Here is a 16,741-nt window from a genome sequence, read left to right on the forward strand (position 1 = left end):
ATATCTTGCTGTGATTTACACAACATTTGTATAAATCAAAACGACATTGAAGAGGCAGTGTTGGATGGAGGATTGGATTTCGAGGGTTTTGTGGAGGCAGATCGCCGAAACCAGTATGAAAACGAGGTGAATTTTGAACCCCCTCTTCCTTTTGATGGTACCAGCGCTACCATCGACGCAGCCGGGATGCGCCGTCTTAAGGCAATGTCTATCTTAAGAAGAAACAATATCATGAGGGGAACAGATAGACTTTCATAGTTTTCAAAAGGTTTTAATGAATTAAAAAATTTATTTTATTTAATTAATTATTGTTGTCAGTAGAAGATGAACCATTAAGATTGGTATCACTATCACCTCTTCGAATGGCTGCGAATCTATTCAGGATAGTCTCCATATCAGACATACGTCTACGTCTATGCTCTTCCATGTCAGCCTCTCGTCTACTTCTTGCTTCTTCGAACATAAGGTATCTCTCTCTGGTCTCTTGTCCCCGTCTTGCTTGCATATCTTCCAATGCAATTTGTCGATTACGACTGATACGTTGCAACATGTTATCAACATCGAGAAGTCTTTGTTCTCGATCTTCCCTTTGAGATGCTGCCATGCGATCCATCATCTCTACACCAAGTTGGCGGGCACGTGCCATATGCTCGTCTGACAACTGACGAGCAGCTTCAATAGGATCAGGAGTTGATGAAGACTGCTCACCAGAAGTTCGATTATTTCGCGATGTACGGGTAGATCTTGGTGGAGGTGGTGCAGATGAAGGTGGAGGTGGAGGTGGTGCAGATGAAGATGGAGGTGGAGGTGGTGCAGATGAAGGTGGAGGTGGAGGTTGTGCGGATGTATATGGAGGTGGAGGTGGAGGTGGTGCGGATGTATATGGAGGTGGAGGTGTGGATGAAGGTGGTGGTGGAGGTGTTGCGCCTGTTGATGTTGGTGGTGCTGCGGATGCTGATGTAGGTGTTGGTGTTGGTGTTGGTGGTTCGGTTGTTGGTGTTGAGGTTGGTACAGCTGTTGGTGTTGGTGTTGGTGTGGGTGCTGTTGCTGGTGCTGTTGTTGGTGGTGGAGGTGCGGATGCTGATTCATTAAATGATGGCACTGCAGGTCCTTCATTGTTGGTAGAATCTCTAGCAGGATATCGATCAGCAAATGCTTTTTGAATTACAAGTTGATCAACTTCTGTAGGTGCCAAGTAAGTTGTTTCGGGGCCATCGGATCCAATAGCATTCATCAAATTGTCGTCGTTGAATCGTCTGTAAGACCGGATACCACTCTCTTCCATGTTGATGCTTTCGTAGATAACTTCAGGCTGGATGCTTGGATCATCCTGAGTAATCTTAGCAATTTCTTCGTAATAAGGCATGTTTGGAACAGTTCCACCAACTCCGGTTTCTCTTGCTGCATTTCTTACTCTGGTAAAACGCTGCTTCATATCTGCCCACTTTCTTTGCATACTTGTTTCGCTGATGTTTGCCAAAAAAGCCCTGAGTACATCGGTGCTAGCATTCTCAGCTAACTTTTCCTTAAGCAAAGCAGCCGAATGTACCCAGATAAGCTGCTTTAAGGCAGTATCGCTTCTTCTCAACAAGTAGCTGTAGGTACCAGCCATAATTTCAAGGAGGATACAAATAGCAACATCAGGCCATACATTGTAGGACCGTGAAGATGGTTGTTCAGGCTCATCGTCATCATCGACATTGGCGTTACTGTCAGCTTCGGTGTTACCGTTGTTAACAGGAGTGGTGTTTTGCTGAACGGTAGGATCGACAACAAACACAAAAGTGCCAGCGCGTCTGCCACGTCCACGTCTGCCTCCACGTCCATTTCCACGACCGCGTCCAGGACCACGTACGTTGTTGGGGGCGTTGTTATTAGCTTCGGTATTGTTCATAGTAAGGTAAGTGATAAAATGTATTTGACAAATTAAAGGGAAAGAAAAATAAAAATAAAAAAACACTGGATTTAAAGAAGTTCGTTATTTTATCATTTCCTTTTCAAGTAAACTATTTTGAAAACAAGATCACTTTGATCATGTTTTTATTTGATTCCTTATATGTATATGTATTATTTTGTCCAAATTTAGCTCTACATTTCAGAGACTTTTTTCACTATTTTTGTATAAAAAATGGGCTATTTATTTTCGGTTTCCGATCTTGAGAGCACCTAATTACAGAAAATTATGATAATAAAATTGTTATTTATTGAAATAGAAGTTGGAAAAAGAAAAAAAAAAACTTTTTTTTCACCAGCCTTAACACCAAATTCGGATAATTAAATCAAACTATTACTGCATCTATATAATAATACATTTGGATTTTTGAACATGAAAGTTTAAATTAATTCTGCTACATCATTTTACTATGGTTGCTGTAAAAAATTGGCTTAGTTGGGTATAGTGTGCAACACTGTTTCATTTTCTATGGTAAATGTGTTTGTTGCTTGTACAATTAAATAAAAGTCCAAAGCATTTTAATTGGAATTATTAAAGCATAAATATAAAAAAAAAAATGGTAAAGGGAAGAAAAAATTAAAATCAAGGGGAAATGCCATCTGTAGTCTTTCAAGGACCTTAACTGTAAAGTGACTACTATCGACATTTTAGCCGAGCGAGCATCGATCGAAGCTCGCTCGAACCCAAAAAAAGTGGCGCAAGCTCGAGTACAAAAACTCGGTTCGAGCTTCGTTCGAACTGGCGCAAGATCGGTGCAAGCTCGAAAAGTTCGAACACTAGTTATACGTAATGTCTGTTTAAATAAATATGTTATGTGTACTAAAATCGCACTATTTAACCTATAAAATTGCATATAAAATCATTCCATCCATCCTTGATCGACTGGTACATAATAGGGGGTTTCATTAATTATTTTCTTTTTCTTAAAAAATATTTTCTCATCCTGAGAAAGAAAAATCTTGCTCAGAAAAATTATAATTCTCAAAAATTGAAGCAATGTTATTGCCTGATTAAATTTATGTGAAGAAATCATGAGAATGAGAAATAGTTAATGAACCCCCTAAAATTATAACACTCATAAAAAATTATAGCATAAAAAATATCCTGAGTTATACATTTACAACTCAGGGTTACTAGATATTCCAATAGAAGATCCCATTTTGAATAATAGATTGGCTACACTGATAAGGCTCATCAGTCATTAGTAAATACAGCCAATAATACCAAGTGAACACAAACTAGCCCATAATTTTACGCACGCTTTAAATAACTATAAATACCCCCCTTTCTTTAAGAGATGAAAAAAGGATTCACTTTTAATAAGAATAAAAAAGACTGCAAGCAATATTAATCTTATTCTTCCTGTTTTTTTATCTTTTATTTTTCCGTGTCAAACAAACCGTTTTTCCACATTATGAAGTAATTCCTGCCTTACAAAGTAAAAACAAAAGTACATGAGGATCTAAATTCATCTCCGCAGATGACATTACGTAAATGCCAAAGAGAAATTTTAGTGCGTGTAATATTCAGTAACCGAATATTCCGCCTATGGGATTGTACTATACTTTTATGGTATTATAATATTTTACTCGTCACCAGGCGAGTCACCTTGTGCACAGACACCAACGATTCTGAAGATAACAAATGGGGCGAAGTGTGAGCCATGAATATTTATACATGATCATCCATTATTATGTAAATGTGATGATTCCTTTATTATAATCTATGATATCCTTAACAATCATTTAACCAACAATACACTTTTGGTAGGTTTTCTATTAGTTTATTGCCCTTTATATATCTTAACAAATAATTGTAGTTTGTTTTTTTTACTATTTTAAATAAAGTCACATTTCACACCCGCAGGGAAAATAATTTACTGAAAAATTACACCCCGGAGATTACACCCTTTTTCCCCGCAACGTTTTTTGGGTGAGTCCGCAGCGGTCAAAAAATAATTAAATTGATTTTTTTCTTTAACTTTTGTAAACATGAATAAGCATAACATAATCGCACAATTCCATGAGGATGAAGAAAAGCAAAGAGAATTGGCCCGTATGACATGTCTGGGGGGACGAGACTTAATTAATTTTTTTTGGGCGAAGCCAAAAAAAAATTTTAATTTATGCGGATAAAACTGAAGTTTATTGAGACGTTTATCAAAGATATCCATACGTGTCTAGGGGTTTAAAACTGTAACCAGAGAAACATGTCTCGAGTTTTTCTAAATATGTGCTTGTTTATTTTTTAAAGGGAGATGGATCTACATCTGTTTCTGTTACTACGACCAGGACATGTCTCAGAATCGCCACAAATTTGACATGTCCTGATACGTTTACGCTTATAAGGATTGGGAGTAATTTGTAGGAGTTGCTTAAAATCAATTGTCTAGGAGCAACTGTCTGCTGTGAGACGGGAACAATGGGTGAGATATTTATGAAAAAAGTTTTGGTTACTTGTTGGGACGAGAAGCCTATTCGGTGATGTAACAATATTGTTCGAGGGTTGTAAAAGTGGGTTTGCTTGAGGTAATACTTGAGGTTGCATAGTTTCAGATATAACAGATTTGACTTTTTGCATGATGTTACGATGTTTTTGGATAGAATTTGCAATAAACTTGTTTTCTTTGCAAATAATGTGATATGACTTTAGATGTTTTGGTGTCTTGTAAAATATGCTTACACCATCAGCAGACGTATTCCAATGCGAAGCAAAATGGCTCCAATCAGGTTCGGTCGATGATTCATAGTTGCATGAGAGCATATTTTCAAAAATCGCCTTCTCATCATTTGAATGCACTGGAACAATTGCGAATTTTGCTTGTTGCTTTCGTGCTATGTATTCGAATCTATTATTCCGTACACGCTTGGTGGATGGAAGCTGTAATGGCACCGTGTCAGATACCATAGAAGAGCTTAAACTGTCCAACTCGCTCGAGATCAGAGACGAAGCATTGTTCTTTTCAATACACAAGATCACCATTTCATCGTCCGAGATAGGGCTAATGCCAAATACTTCCTTAGAACTGCAAAGGACCAATAGGGGGTGCCAAACATTAAAAAAATCATTTCCTTAATTTTTAAAAAACATTCCCGGGAATTTTTCCCCAGCCAAATTCCCTAAACTTTGCGGGAACGATTTTTTGTGCCCGAGATTTTGCGGGCAAGAAAAAGTATTCCCGAGAAATCTCGGGAAAGAATACTCATTTTCTATTCGTTGTTGAGAAGGAAATATGACGTGAAAATGTAACATTTTATTTATTTTATGATAATCTAAAAGCATCAAATCGCATCTGTGTTTGCATTATAAAGTTTTTCTAAGTTTTTAACTTACCTTTTTTCTCCTTAAATTTCTCTAAAACGTATAATCTAAAATGTCTGATCAAATAAACAGAAACACTGGTGGCGGTCCTTCCAACAACGATTCCGCAGATAAAAGCCTTGATAGAACCAAAACTACACCTGGTCAAATTAAGGCTATGATTGGTTTCTTTGAGAGTAATCAAGACCTTTTTAAGATATATCTTGGTGGACAAAAGTCGTCCGCTCCTTCAGCTGGTAGTCAGATAAAAAAAGAGAGATCATTGAGAGATTGTTTCAGCAACTTCTGGCAGATAAAGTAATTCCGTCTTCCTGGAATTTCAAATCGGTTGGAAAACGTTTTGAACGCCAACTCGCAAAGTATCGCGATGTAGAAAGAGATATGAACTCTACCGGTTTTGGCTTGACTACAGATGACATTAAACGTGGACTGACCTCCATCGAGATCAAGTGTGAACATTTGTGTGTTGGATTTTCTCGTTTGGCTTCTCTGCATGGTGTTAGACCAAACATAACTCCTTTTTGTGTGGCTTTCCATGGTGCCCCTGGTGGTACCGAGTACACATACTCCAACAGAGTAAGGCCATCATTAGCTGCAATTGAGGCACAAACTTTTGCAGTTTTTGGTGGTCAACAAGAGGCGATTGAAGAGGTCAGTCGATTGTTGGTTGGAAGTGATGCAGCTGAATCTTCAACAAGATCATCTGCTTCTCTTTCCTCTGGTGCTCCTTTGGCTGCTGGTGCTCCTTTGGCTGCTGGTGCTCCTTTGGCTGCTGGTGCTCCTTTGGCTGCTGTTGCTTCTCTTTCCTCTGGTGCTCCTTTGGCTGCTGTTTCTTCTCTTTCCTCTGGTGCTCCTTTGGCTGCTGTTGCTTCTCTTTCCTCTGGTGCTCCTTTGGCTGCTGGTGCTTCTCTTTCCTCTGGTGCTCCTTTGGCTGCTAGGTCTTTGTCTGTTGCACCTGTGTCTACTGAGCGTTCTTCCTCTTTCCGTTTTTCTTCTGTTGGGCCAGTCTCAAACGAACCTCTCTCTTTCCCTCGTCCTGCTTTTGGTGAAGCTTTGTCTGGCCAGCCGTCATCCGTAGAAGAACCAGCTACCAATGTTGCTTCTTCTCCTCTGTTGGTTCCATCTAATACCCAGCCATCAAGTCGCACACCATTATTTGAATCATCATCAGAGAATAATTTGTTCGATTCCTTTTCTTTTGATGATGGTGGAGATTTTGATGATGCTGGGTCGTATCATGCTGTGGACCATGACAACGATGTCAACAGTGGTAGTGCTGCTCGTGCTGGTGGTGGTGTTGGTGCTGGTGTTGCTGGTGGTGCTCGTGCTGGTGCTGGTGCTGGTCGTGCTGGTGCTGGTGGTGCTCGTGCTGGTGCTGGTGCTGGTGGTGCTCGTGTTGCTGGTGTTCGTGGCGGTGCTGGTGGTCGTGGTCGTGCTCGTGGTCGTGCTCGTGGTCTTGCTCGTGGTCGTGGTCGTGGAGGTGTTAGTCGCGCTGGTACCGTTCAGCCTGAAATGCCAACGGCTGATCGCATCCGTGTTGATCCCGATCACGCCATGAGAAACAAGAGGATCAAAAGAGACTTTTCTTCTGAGTATCGCGAGGCTCAGTTGAGAAGGGACGAAGTATTGAGGGAAAATAGTCAGAGGGAGTTCGATTTGGGTATGTCCCAATTGCTTGTTACTTGTCTGACAACGAACGCCTTCAATACATCGTCATTTACGGAAATTACCAGACATCTGGCTGATTTTCGTAGATCTCTGAGGGATCCTGTCGATGATGATGATGTATATGATGATACAGAGTATCTTTACAATCTTGATAATGATGAAGATGAGCACGACGACGGTAATCCTTCAACAGATGTAGATTAATATTTTTTTCTTTTTAAATAAAGTTTTTTTTTTCCTCTTACAAATATATTTACATTCATTGTTCAGAAACCTTCACAGCAAGGACGCAATCCAATCCTTTCAACACAAATGCACATTATATCAACTCAGTTGGTTTATTCATTATCATATCCGAAATGTACTGCATAATCTGCTAAAACTACTTCAGCAACGGAATTCCTCCAAGTATTCAATATACGGCTGGAAACACTGTTGACGTTGTCAAATGACTCCAGCAACACCACGTCTAATCTCGACTGCCCGACGTCAACATCCTCATAAAAATCACCGTCAAAATTGTCATTTTCCAAGATCAAATAATTGTGTAAAAGACCGCATACATGTACCAATTCATGTATTCTCATGATATCCTCCTCACAATTGATCTGAATCGGAATGTTCTTCAAGATTCTCCATTTTCCCTTTAATACACCAATGGTATTTTCAACAGCAACTCGGGCGGAAGAGTGAACCCTGTTGAAGTCTTCGCACTTCACCGAACTTACAACCTGGGGTCTTCTGTAAGGAGTAAGCACAAATGGATGAAGAGCATATCCGGAATCGCCGAGAAGGTACTCATGGCTTGCAGCATCGCCACATGTGAAATACTTGGCTTCTCTATTAATCATGAAGCTAGCATGCTCTACACATGTGGCATCACACATCGATCCTGCTTGTCCTGATTGGAAACCCAAAATAATCTTTCGTTCATCACAAACAACCTGACAGTTCACAGAATAGAACCCCTTTCTATTGTAATAGGATTCGGGGCAGTTGGTAGGCTTTTGAGAAAGGCGAAAATGGGTGCCATCGATGTATCCAATACAATTACGAAAAAAGTGCTGCTTTTTGATGGCTTCAGCTGCTCTTTCTCTTTGTTCCTTGTTAGGCCAGCTCATCAAGTGTTTAAGGTTGTCGGTGATTGCCTTAAAACAGCTGTTGGTGTAGTCAGTGACAGAGCCTTTGCTGATTCCAAACAAAGTTGCAATCTGCTCAATGCTGTTACCAGTTCCATCGTGACTTAATCGTCTCAAGGTTACTGCAAGTTGAACGTGAACATCCCTTTGAGGAATGAAACTCTGGTTGTTGAAGACTGCGTGACCTTCAATCAAGCGAAGGAGCTTTAAGAACGAGTCCTTATTCATTCTACAAATCTTAACAAACTCTTCGTCATTCCACTCGAGGAAATACTCGCGATACTGGTCCAGTTTAGGAATGCCAGGTCCACTGTTGAGAACACGTTTCGTTTCTAATCCACTCAAGAGTTCGTGCATCTCTTCCGCTTCTTCTTCATTTTCAATGATAACATTGTGCTTAAGCAAAGACTTCATCTCGTTCAAAGTTTGTTGTCTAATAGATTGTTTGGGCATTTTAAAAGTTGAAAATAAAAGATAATATTTATGAAAAATGGTTTAAAGTGAAAAGGGGAAGCTGGGGCTGTATTTGGCTTATGACGAGTTTTCCCAGCCTAAAAAGATTCCCGGAACTTTGAAATAAAATTCCCGCGATTTTTGAAAAAATTTAATGTTTGGCACCCCCTAATGCATTTGGTACAGGTAAAGAGTTAAGTCGACTTGCGGGAATATGCAAGGACAATCTCAGTTTTTCAATCTGCTGATTGATCCATGGGTCATAATGGCCTTTATGCTCATATCCAAATCTGTTCAGCGTACCAACTTATTAAAAATAAGTTAAAACTTCATTTTGACAAAAAGTTCAGATATTTACATCGATGTTGTGCCTAAGTCTGTATTCTGTGAGAGCACAATTAGTTAACTCGGGTCCTGCTCCAAATAATCCAAACTTTTTAGTTATGTTCTGATGAACTCCCCCTTCTAAGGAATTGGATCCACTGATACATCTATTCAAAGTTAGACCGTCTCGATCTTTACCACGAACATGGTACAAAGACAGACCCGGGGGGTCTGACACATGTCCATCCTTTACTGCAACGAGAACATTTACTGCACTTTTCCGTGCCACCTTGTCAAACAAAGGTGAACCAGATTTCGTACATTTAAGCGAACCAAATGACAGAAAAAGGTTATACAAACTGGAATACAGGATATGAGGAGGTGTGATATTTCGTTTGATTCGTTTCCAAATCCAGGCGAAGTTTTTGGTCAATTGATTTTCGAAGCTTGTTCCATTGCGTCACAGAAGGATGGACACTTTTTCTTTGTCATCCGCTTCTAATACAAACAAACAATTTCTGAAGTTTTTTTTTTCAAACTCCAGTTTAAGCGTGTCTTTCACTCCTATTTAAATCGAATCCATAAGATGGAAGACATATTTAACTACTGTGGTAAAAAGCTTTTCGTCTGTCGACTCATTGATTGAAGTAGTGAGGCGATTTTTAAATTGATTAAATCCGTATTCAAAGTTTGACAAATCAACATTTTCTATATCACCACCGAACAAATTCCGAGCCACAGCTGTTGCAGAGATATTGCCACTGTCTTCTTCATTATCTTCGACTACAGATTCGGAGGTTCCATTTATACCGCCATTTATTTCAATATTATTTGAGGAAGGTGGTCGGCTGGTTTTCTTGTTAATCTCTGAATCAACGTGTCTCTTGTTCTCGCTACGCAAAAGCGACTTGTCAACCAGAAAGGTATACGGAATATTATTCTTGATAGACTCGAGTATTACCTCAGGCTGATAGTCATTTACTGCAGGCACTACAAAGCTAGAAATTGTGATAATTTGAGTATAAAAGGGTAATAAAATAAAAGATAAAAATAAACAAGTAAAGAAATGAGACTCTTTAATCCTTTATTATAAGTTGGAGAGTTTGTCATGATAAAAATAGAGGTCCTTTTATATTAAATTATTACTTCAATTAATTTCTGCGTAGATCGAATAAACATTTCCAGAGACTGGGAATTGTTGGATTTGAAATATAAATCAGTAACAATATGAAACATAGCTTATAAATTATAGTTATGTAAGCCTATGGTTGTATGTCCGGAATTTCCAGCAGAGAAATCATTTATCCATTTAGCAATATGTGCGATGATTGGATTACTTGATTACTCATCGTAGGTGCTAGAAGGAACCGTAGTAAATCAGCCAACCGGGGTCCAATGTAGGGTATGATTTCCAGTTAGAAGATTATGAGAACTGGTACTGTGTCTGTTATAATACCGTGACTGACAATTGAAACCCGCCCAACCTTATTTTTTAATAAACTTGAAACATAACCTATCCTTTTCGATTGCATTTTTATCCCCATTTTACTAAATGAAAGCTACTGGAAATTACAGAATCATGAACAAAATTATTAATACTAATCATAACGAACTTGGCCCCGTTGAATATGGACGTTTAGTCGGTGCATGGGAGTGGGGAGGATCGTTTGCGGAGATTGGCCGTCAGTTTGGTATTCCCAAAGAGACTGTTAGGGATGCTATAAATCGGTATACTAAAACCAACTCCCCGTTGCCATCCATGAGAAAGGGGGCTCAGAAAAAGATTTCCATCGAACAGGAAACTCATTTAAGACTCGCAATCCGTCGCAATCCAGTTAACAACTATACTGATAATTGGAAGGCCGCGGTCACGTCAGGTTTGGAGGTATCTTTGGCGACATACCGCAAATGCATCAAGGAAATGGGGTTCCAGCAATGTAAAATCACTGAAGTACCCCTTCTTACGGATGTCCAAAAGAAAAAGAGGCTTTTGTGGTGTAAGGATAAGGTGAATTGGTCTTCTGAACAGTGGGAGTCTGTAATTTGGTCTGATGAGTCGATGTTCAGACTTGGAAGAGGTGCAGCTGGTGTCACGGTCATCAGAAAGCCGGGAGAAGGTCTGCAAGAGAGGTATAGAGTTGGAACATTGAAATTTGGCAATGGATCGTTGATGATGTGGGGTTGCTTTCACGCAAAAAGTTTGGGCCCGCTCGTCCTTCTGAGAGGCATAATCGACCAAGATAAATACATCACGATGCTGTCAAATTATGCTATTCCTTGGATCGAAAATCAATGTTATATCTACAACAGAGACTTTATATACCAAGAAGACGGTGCGCCAATCCACACAGGCAATTATGCTAAGTGGTATAAGCAAAAGACCATGGTAACCGGATTTGACACATGGCCACCAAATAGCCCTGATTTAAACCCTATTGAGCATATATGGGGATACCTCAAACTTCGTGTGAATAAGCGCTCAATAGGTGTTACAAATATTCAAAAGTTTGAGGACATCGTTCGAGACGAATGGTCGAACATTGACACTGGATACCTGGAGGCTTTAGTTTCTTCAATGCCCGCCCGATGCAAGGCTGTCATCGAAGCCAAAGGGGGCAACACCAGATATTAATTTTTTTTATTAAACTTTTATACATTGTACTATACATCTTAAAGTATGTTATATAAAGTTTTGAAGGCACGTTGCCACAGTAACTTGTCCACTAGAGAACGTTTTATTGGGATGTACTTTTGGCATTTCCAAAAACAGAAAATTTTGGGCGGGTTTCAATTGTCAGTCACGGTATATGAAGTATATTATAACTCAAGACAGATTAAATAGTAATTGTATTCGATTTATTTAGGCGTCAAATACGACAGAAATAACAATACAGATAATAGAAACTTCAACTATAGTTTTGTTTGAAATCGTTTCTGATGAGTTGACAATTGCATATGCGACTACGCCAAATGAGGACCACAAAGAGACATACTGGCCAGCTACGGGTCGCCAAGAATCTCCTCGTTTGTATTTTTAAGAATTTCATATATTTCCAAAGAAACCCATGCGTCTAACGCAGTGTAGCGGATTTGGTCTGAAGTGAGCTCATGAGCGTATGACCAATCATTAATTCTAAGGTCTATTGACAATCCCTTTCCGAGTAACTCTTTGCAAATTGCTAAAAGAGACGAACTACCAGACCTAATGGCTCTTTTCAATCGACAAAACCGGCCTAACTCAAAAGATCCCTCACAATCAACACCAAACGTGTCCTTGATTTGCTTAAAATCTCCACCAACTTAGCGTCCAATTTTTAAAATTACTGGTGATTACAAAAAGTATACCAATGATTCTGGCAAAGTTTTACAAGGAGGGTCAAGATGTATAACCAGTGCAAACGAATTTTATGCGATTTGGATTATGAATAGCTTCCCTTTAACATGCGCGTTTCTATTATACGGCCACTCACAGTCAAAGCCTGTGACGACCGATGATGGGCAGCTCTCTAATCCATCACTACTGACCACAAAATGAAAATGTTCGGCCAGTAAATTCTTCATTACGCTTTCAATCTCTTCGAAGTTTCGCAAGTAGCTTACTTGAATGTTTTCCGGTAGTGACAAAACATTGTGATTTTGAGCCTCGTTTTCATCATTAACCATTCTACTAGGTCTGCAACCATCCTTTAAGGAAGGTATAACGCTTTCCAAAAATCGTCCATCGCCTCGCACATTGTCTGTATAAAAGGCTACTGGCTTTTCATGGCTGTAGCCTTCGTATGCATTCATTAATTCGTTGAAAGACCATCGCAAATGTTCAAGTGACTTTGTGGGTACCAGTAACATCATTCGGATTTCTTCGAATTCGTTACAAAGCGTGTATAATGCAATAAAAATGCTGGTTTCATCAATGCTCGCCATGTGTTTAACAATCTTAAAGGCGTGATCACCTTTCAAGACCTTTCCACCTAACAACATCATTTGCTTGTCCATATTGGGTTTAATTGTTTCGATGATGGAGGTGTAAATTGTTCGAATATATGTCTGAGTTGGCGTATAATCTGCATATCCGTTTTGATTGTCAAAAGACAAAAATGGTTTGATGATTGTTGGGGTAGAAAAGAATTGAGAAACGTTTTGCTTCCCATATTCAGCTTTTATAAAGCAAGTAAATATCAAAACATATAAAAAATAGGATTAATAGAATAGATTCCTTCAGGGCAATGAAATATTTAAGCTCACTGCGATCATGCTTTAAAATGTGGAGCTCACGCAGAACTTTTGCAATCCTTTCAGGACCCATCGAGTTCTATATGCAGGGTCTTAGAAGGTCACCCACTTGCTTCGAAACAGCACCTCTGTGACTAAGACATGCCGGAAATTTAGCCTGCAATTGAATGGGTAATTGGCGCATAATCTTAGAATCATATCCATTGAACGTACTGCCACAACTACTACTCAGGCATCTGTACCTTTTTGTCATCATAATATAAAAACATCTATTACAACAATAGCTAAAATTAAAATTTCAAAATAAACAGAATTAAGTTTACAGGTTTGACTAACCTGTCAACATCAACAATGCGGCTAGTATGGGGTTTCTTATTGAAACCTTTAGTTTCAATAGATGATTTACATGTCGGACAGTACTGTTGGGTTTCAAGGTAAGGTTTAAGTTATAAAAAGACTATCGAAGTAGTTTGAGACTGTTTATAAGATTGTCCTTTATTAACAAGTACTATTCCGACAAATCGGCCACAAATGGCCGATATAAATAGTGAAATAGAGGCCCATACATAAGTCATAGCAATCCAAATAAATATTGGAATCAGAGAGCGAATATCTTTGTAAATAATTAGAAGTTTTTTATTTTATATGTTTATTCGGCAAAGTGGCCCAAATGGCACGTTTTACACATAGGTGTGATGTCACAAATGCATCTTTTTGAGACCCGAACAGGAGGTTTCACACCACTTCGCTGGCAGCTTCGACAGATCAATCGTTTAGGAACACCAGTTCGACTGATTGGGATATACTGGTGTGCCCTTTCAATGTTTCTTTTATTTCTTGTTACAATAGCAGCACCATATTGTTCGCCAGAGAGGAGCTCAGGATCCTTCACCTTATGTAGTAGTAACATAGCCAACCTGCTTTTGAACTCAGCATGAAGAATTCCTTCACCATCATTTCCCCAAATTTTATAGCAACTAAAAGCATTGCCTTCAGCAATACCAAAAACAAAAGACAGAAAACGAACTTCCCAGCGATATGTCTTCATGACATCATGAAAAGATACCATATTGTCTCTGCGGTTGTTGTTTGTGTCAACACTGCCTAAATATGAGGAAAATTAAGCTCCATTAGTACCTTGTATTTTAAGTAGATATGTTAAAGCAACTTACTTTTCTGCAATTTGTAATCTTGAAAAACTTGAGGACGTCGAAAAACTGAACCGTTACTGTCTTGGTAGGACTGAGTAGAAGGAGTCGTTGTACTGCAAGAAGATATCAAAGCTTTAGCTTTTTTATCCCTATACGAACAGACAAAAATAGTACGACCAGAGTCATCCACCTTCGACATAGCAGCAGAGCTACCACGCTCAGGAGAAAGACATTGGATTATATCAGTACTAGGCATTCCTCGAGGCCAGTACGCCCTCTTGGTGACCTGCATGATAGAGAACAAGCCCTGGTCTAATAACTTTGTTGTCATCTCAGGGTACCCAAACCAAGAATCAGCAATGATGGTTCTACCACTAGTAAACCAAGGCTTACACAGACGCTTAACAGTTGCAACTAGATTTCTGTCCACATCATCAAATTCTTTAGGTACCTTATCACTGACAGTGTCAAGTTGTAGAATACAATAAGTATGATTATCAGCAAAAGTTTTGAACTCTTGACCAATGGGATGGGGCTTTCGAGGCACCTTCTTGAGATTAGGCATACCACTGCTGAGCCACTGGTTTATACTCTCATCTATACAGAGATATTTTCCAGGTACGAGGGCTTTTGACAATGTTTCGTTGAATGCCGCGAGGAATCCACGAATCTGGTACAAAGGATCTGCCATATTTCTTACGGGATCGTACAATTCAAAAACGTGCTACTTCAGAATCAAAAAGAATCTGTCATAATCCATGTAATCCGAAAAGTTTATCTTAGGATAGAAAAGAGGACTTGAGCCTTTATGCCAGTAGGCCTTCTTATCAGCATAAACCATTACAGTCATGGTCATAAGAAGAGCCATCCAAGTCATGTACTCCAAAAAGGTGACAGTATTCCAGTTAGCAACTACAAGCGCTGCTTGGGCATTAATATTTGGAATCACAACGTCTTGGATATGATCCATTGGTAAAAAGAAGAAAAAGTAATCGGCAGGCGTACAAGTAGATTTGTTCGGAAGGTTGAAAGAGGAGGTAATAGATAGATATGAGGGTGATATATTTCGTGTGTCAACAGTGACAGATCCCATTGTCCAGCCATTGTTGGAAGCATAGCTCGTTTCATCATTTATCTCGTCTTCAGATTCGGCGGCAGTTCTCTGTTCTTCATCTTGAGCCATAACAGGAACACGAACTGGTGCAGGAGGTTGACGTGAACGGGCTGGGCTTTTAAACTTCAACTTCGTTCCCGAAAATAGGAATGTATGGTCACGAAGGTCATCTAATTGTACTTCACAGATGTCCTTACCAGCCGCGTTAATAGACATGGAAATGACTTTCCCTTCTAAAAAACCTCCAGGAGGAGCAAAGTCGTGTGTCTCCTTAAGAAGCTCAGGAACCCTCGAGTTTCTAAGGTGGAAATAGGTAATAAAAATGCGAGCATCCACGGTAATCTTAGTACTCATTTTAGGCATTTTAATTTTTTTTTAAGCAATGTGCTTTGTGAAAGGACGAATTCAAGATGAATGTAAAAATAAAAACGGCCGAAACAAAAAACTGTATTAATCCTAAAGGTTTATTGAAGCGGTTTATTAGATTTTGGCCAATTAAAAATGAGCGGTTGTGGGGTGAATGGGATCAAATATAATCGGCCACAAATGGCCGATTTAAATAGTACTTGTTAATAAATGAAATATACGAGTATTTATATAAAAGACTGTCTGCTGTGTTCATATCTCTACTGCTATCTTGAAGTTATCATTGATTAGCCAAAAATGTATACGATTATTACATAGTCACTAATTTAGTCTTGTTCTAATAAATGTTAAGTCTTCTCAACTCTCTTTGCTTCAAACTAAATTTTAAGTATTTCTCAGACGTACTAAATTAGACTTGGGATGTAATAACCTTATAGTTCTTGTGCTAAACGCACATACAATAAAAATCATCGGTAATCCAAATTTATATAAATTGTCCAAATTTGGAACTCTGACACATTGAATACAATGGAAGAGCCGATAGAAAATATTATTAGAAATCATTGAAGCAATCTGTCGGCGACAAGCGTACCCTTGAATTCATGTAGAATTCAACAGTCAAGATAAATTTATGGACTAGCAATTCTAATAACAGTCAGCTTTCAAAAGAGTATAAATAGACCCCATTATTTCATAGTTACAACTTCAGTCAAATAAAGTAACAAGGACTTATAATCGTACCTATCGTACCATTGTTTTTTTTTATATATTTTATATTTTTTTATCAAATCAGAAGTAATTGATTTTTAACAGTTCTTACTATGACATTTATTGTTAAGCTAATATCACAAATGGTATCAGCATGGATAAACCTTTGTTAGCTCTAATGTGGCTATAGCCTTGCTAGGTCACCACAAGTACAAATCATTAATCTTACGAGATCGCGGCCCCAGCCCACTTCGGTAATTTTTTGACCTTCGCTTCGCTACGGTAAAAATAACCTACGTTCCTGCTGGGGGCG

General features: G+C 38.9%; 2 protein-coding genes across 2 annotated transcripts; both read right to left on the reverse strand.

Annotated features, from left to right (window-relative positions):
* Window positions 1-301: 301 nt before the first annotated feature.
* Window positions 302-1,894, reverse strand: EV154DRAFT_570497 (uncharacterized protein; the record flags this gene model as incomplete). The annotated part of the gene is made up of 1 exon (XM_051606199.1): window positions 302-1,894. One exon carries the CDS (start codon window positions 1,892-1,894, stop codon window positions 302-304), a length of 1,593 nt encoding a protein of 530 aa, XP_051451348.1.
* Window positions 1,895-4,342: 2,448 nt separating this feature from the next.
* EV154DRAFT_570498 (uncharacterized protein) lies at window positions 4,343-4,936 on the reverse strand (the record flags this gene model as incomplete). The annotated part of the gene is made up of 1 exon (XM_051606200.1): window positions 4,343-4,936. One exon carries the CDS (start codon window positions 4,934-4,936, stop codon window positions 4,343-4,345), a length of 594 nt encoding a protein of 197 aa, XP_051451349.1.
* Window positions 4,937-16,741: the final 11,805 nt, after the last annotated feature.

Source organism: Mucor mucedo, assembly GCF_025094135.1.
Source record: "Mucor mucedo strain NRRL 3635 chromosome Unknown EV154scaffold_190, whole genome shotgun sequence".
Lineage (NCBI taxonomy): Eukaryota > Fungi > Mucoromycota > Mucoromycetes > Mucorales > Mucoraceae > Mucor > Mucor mucedo.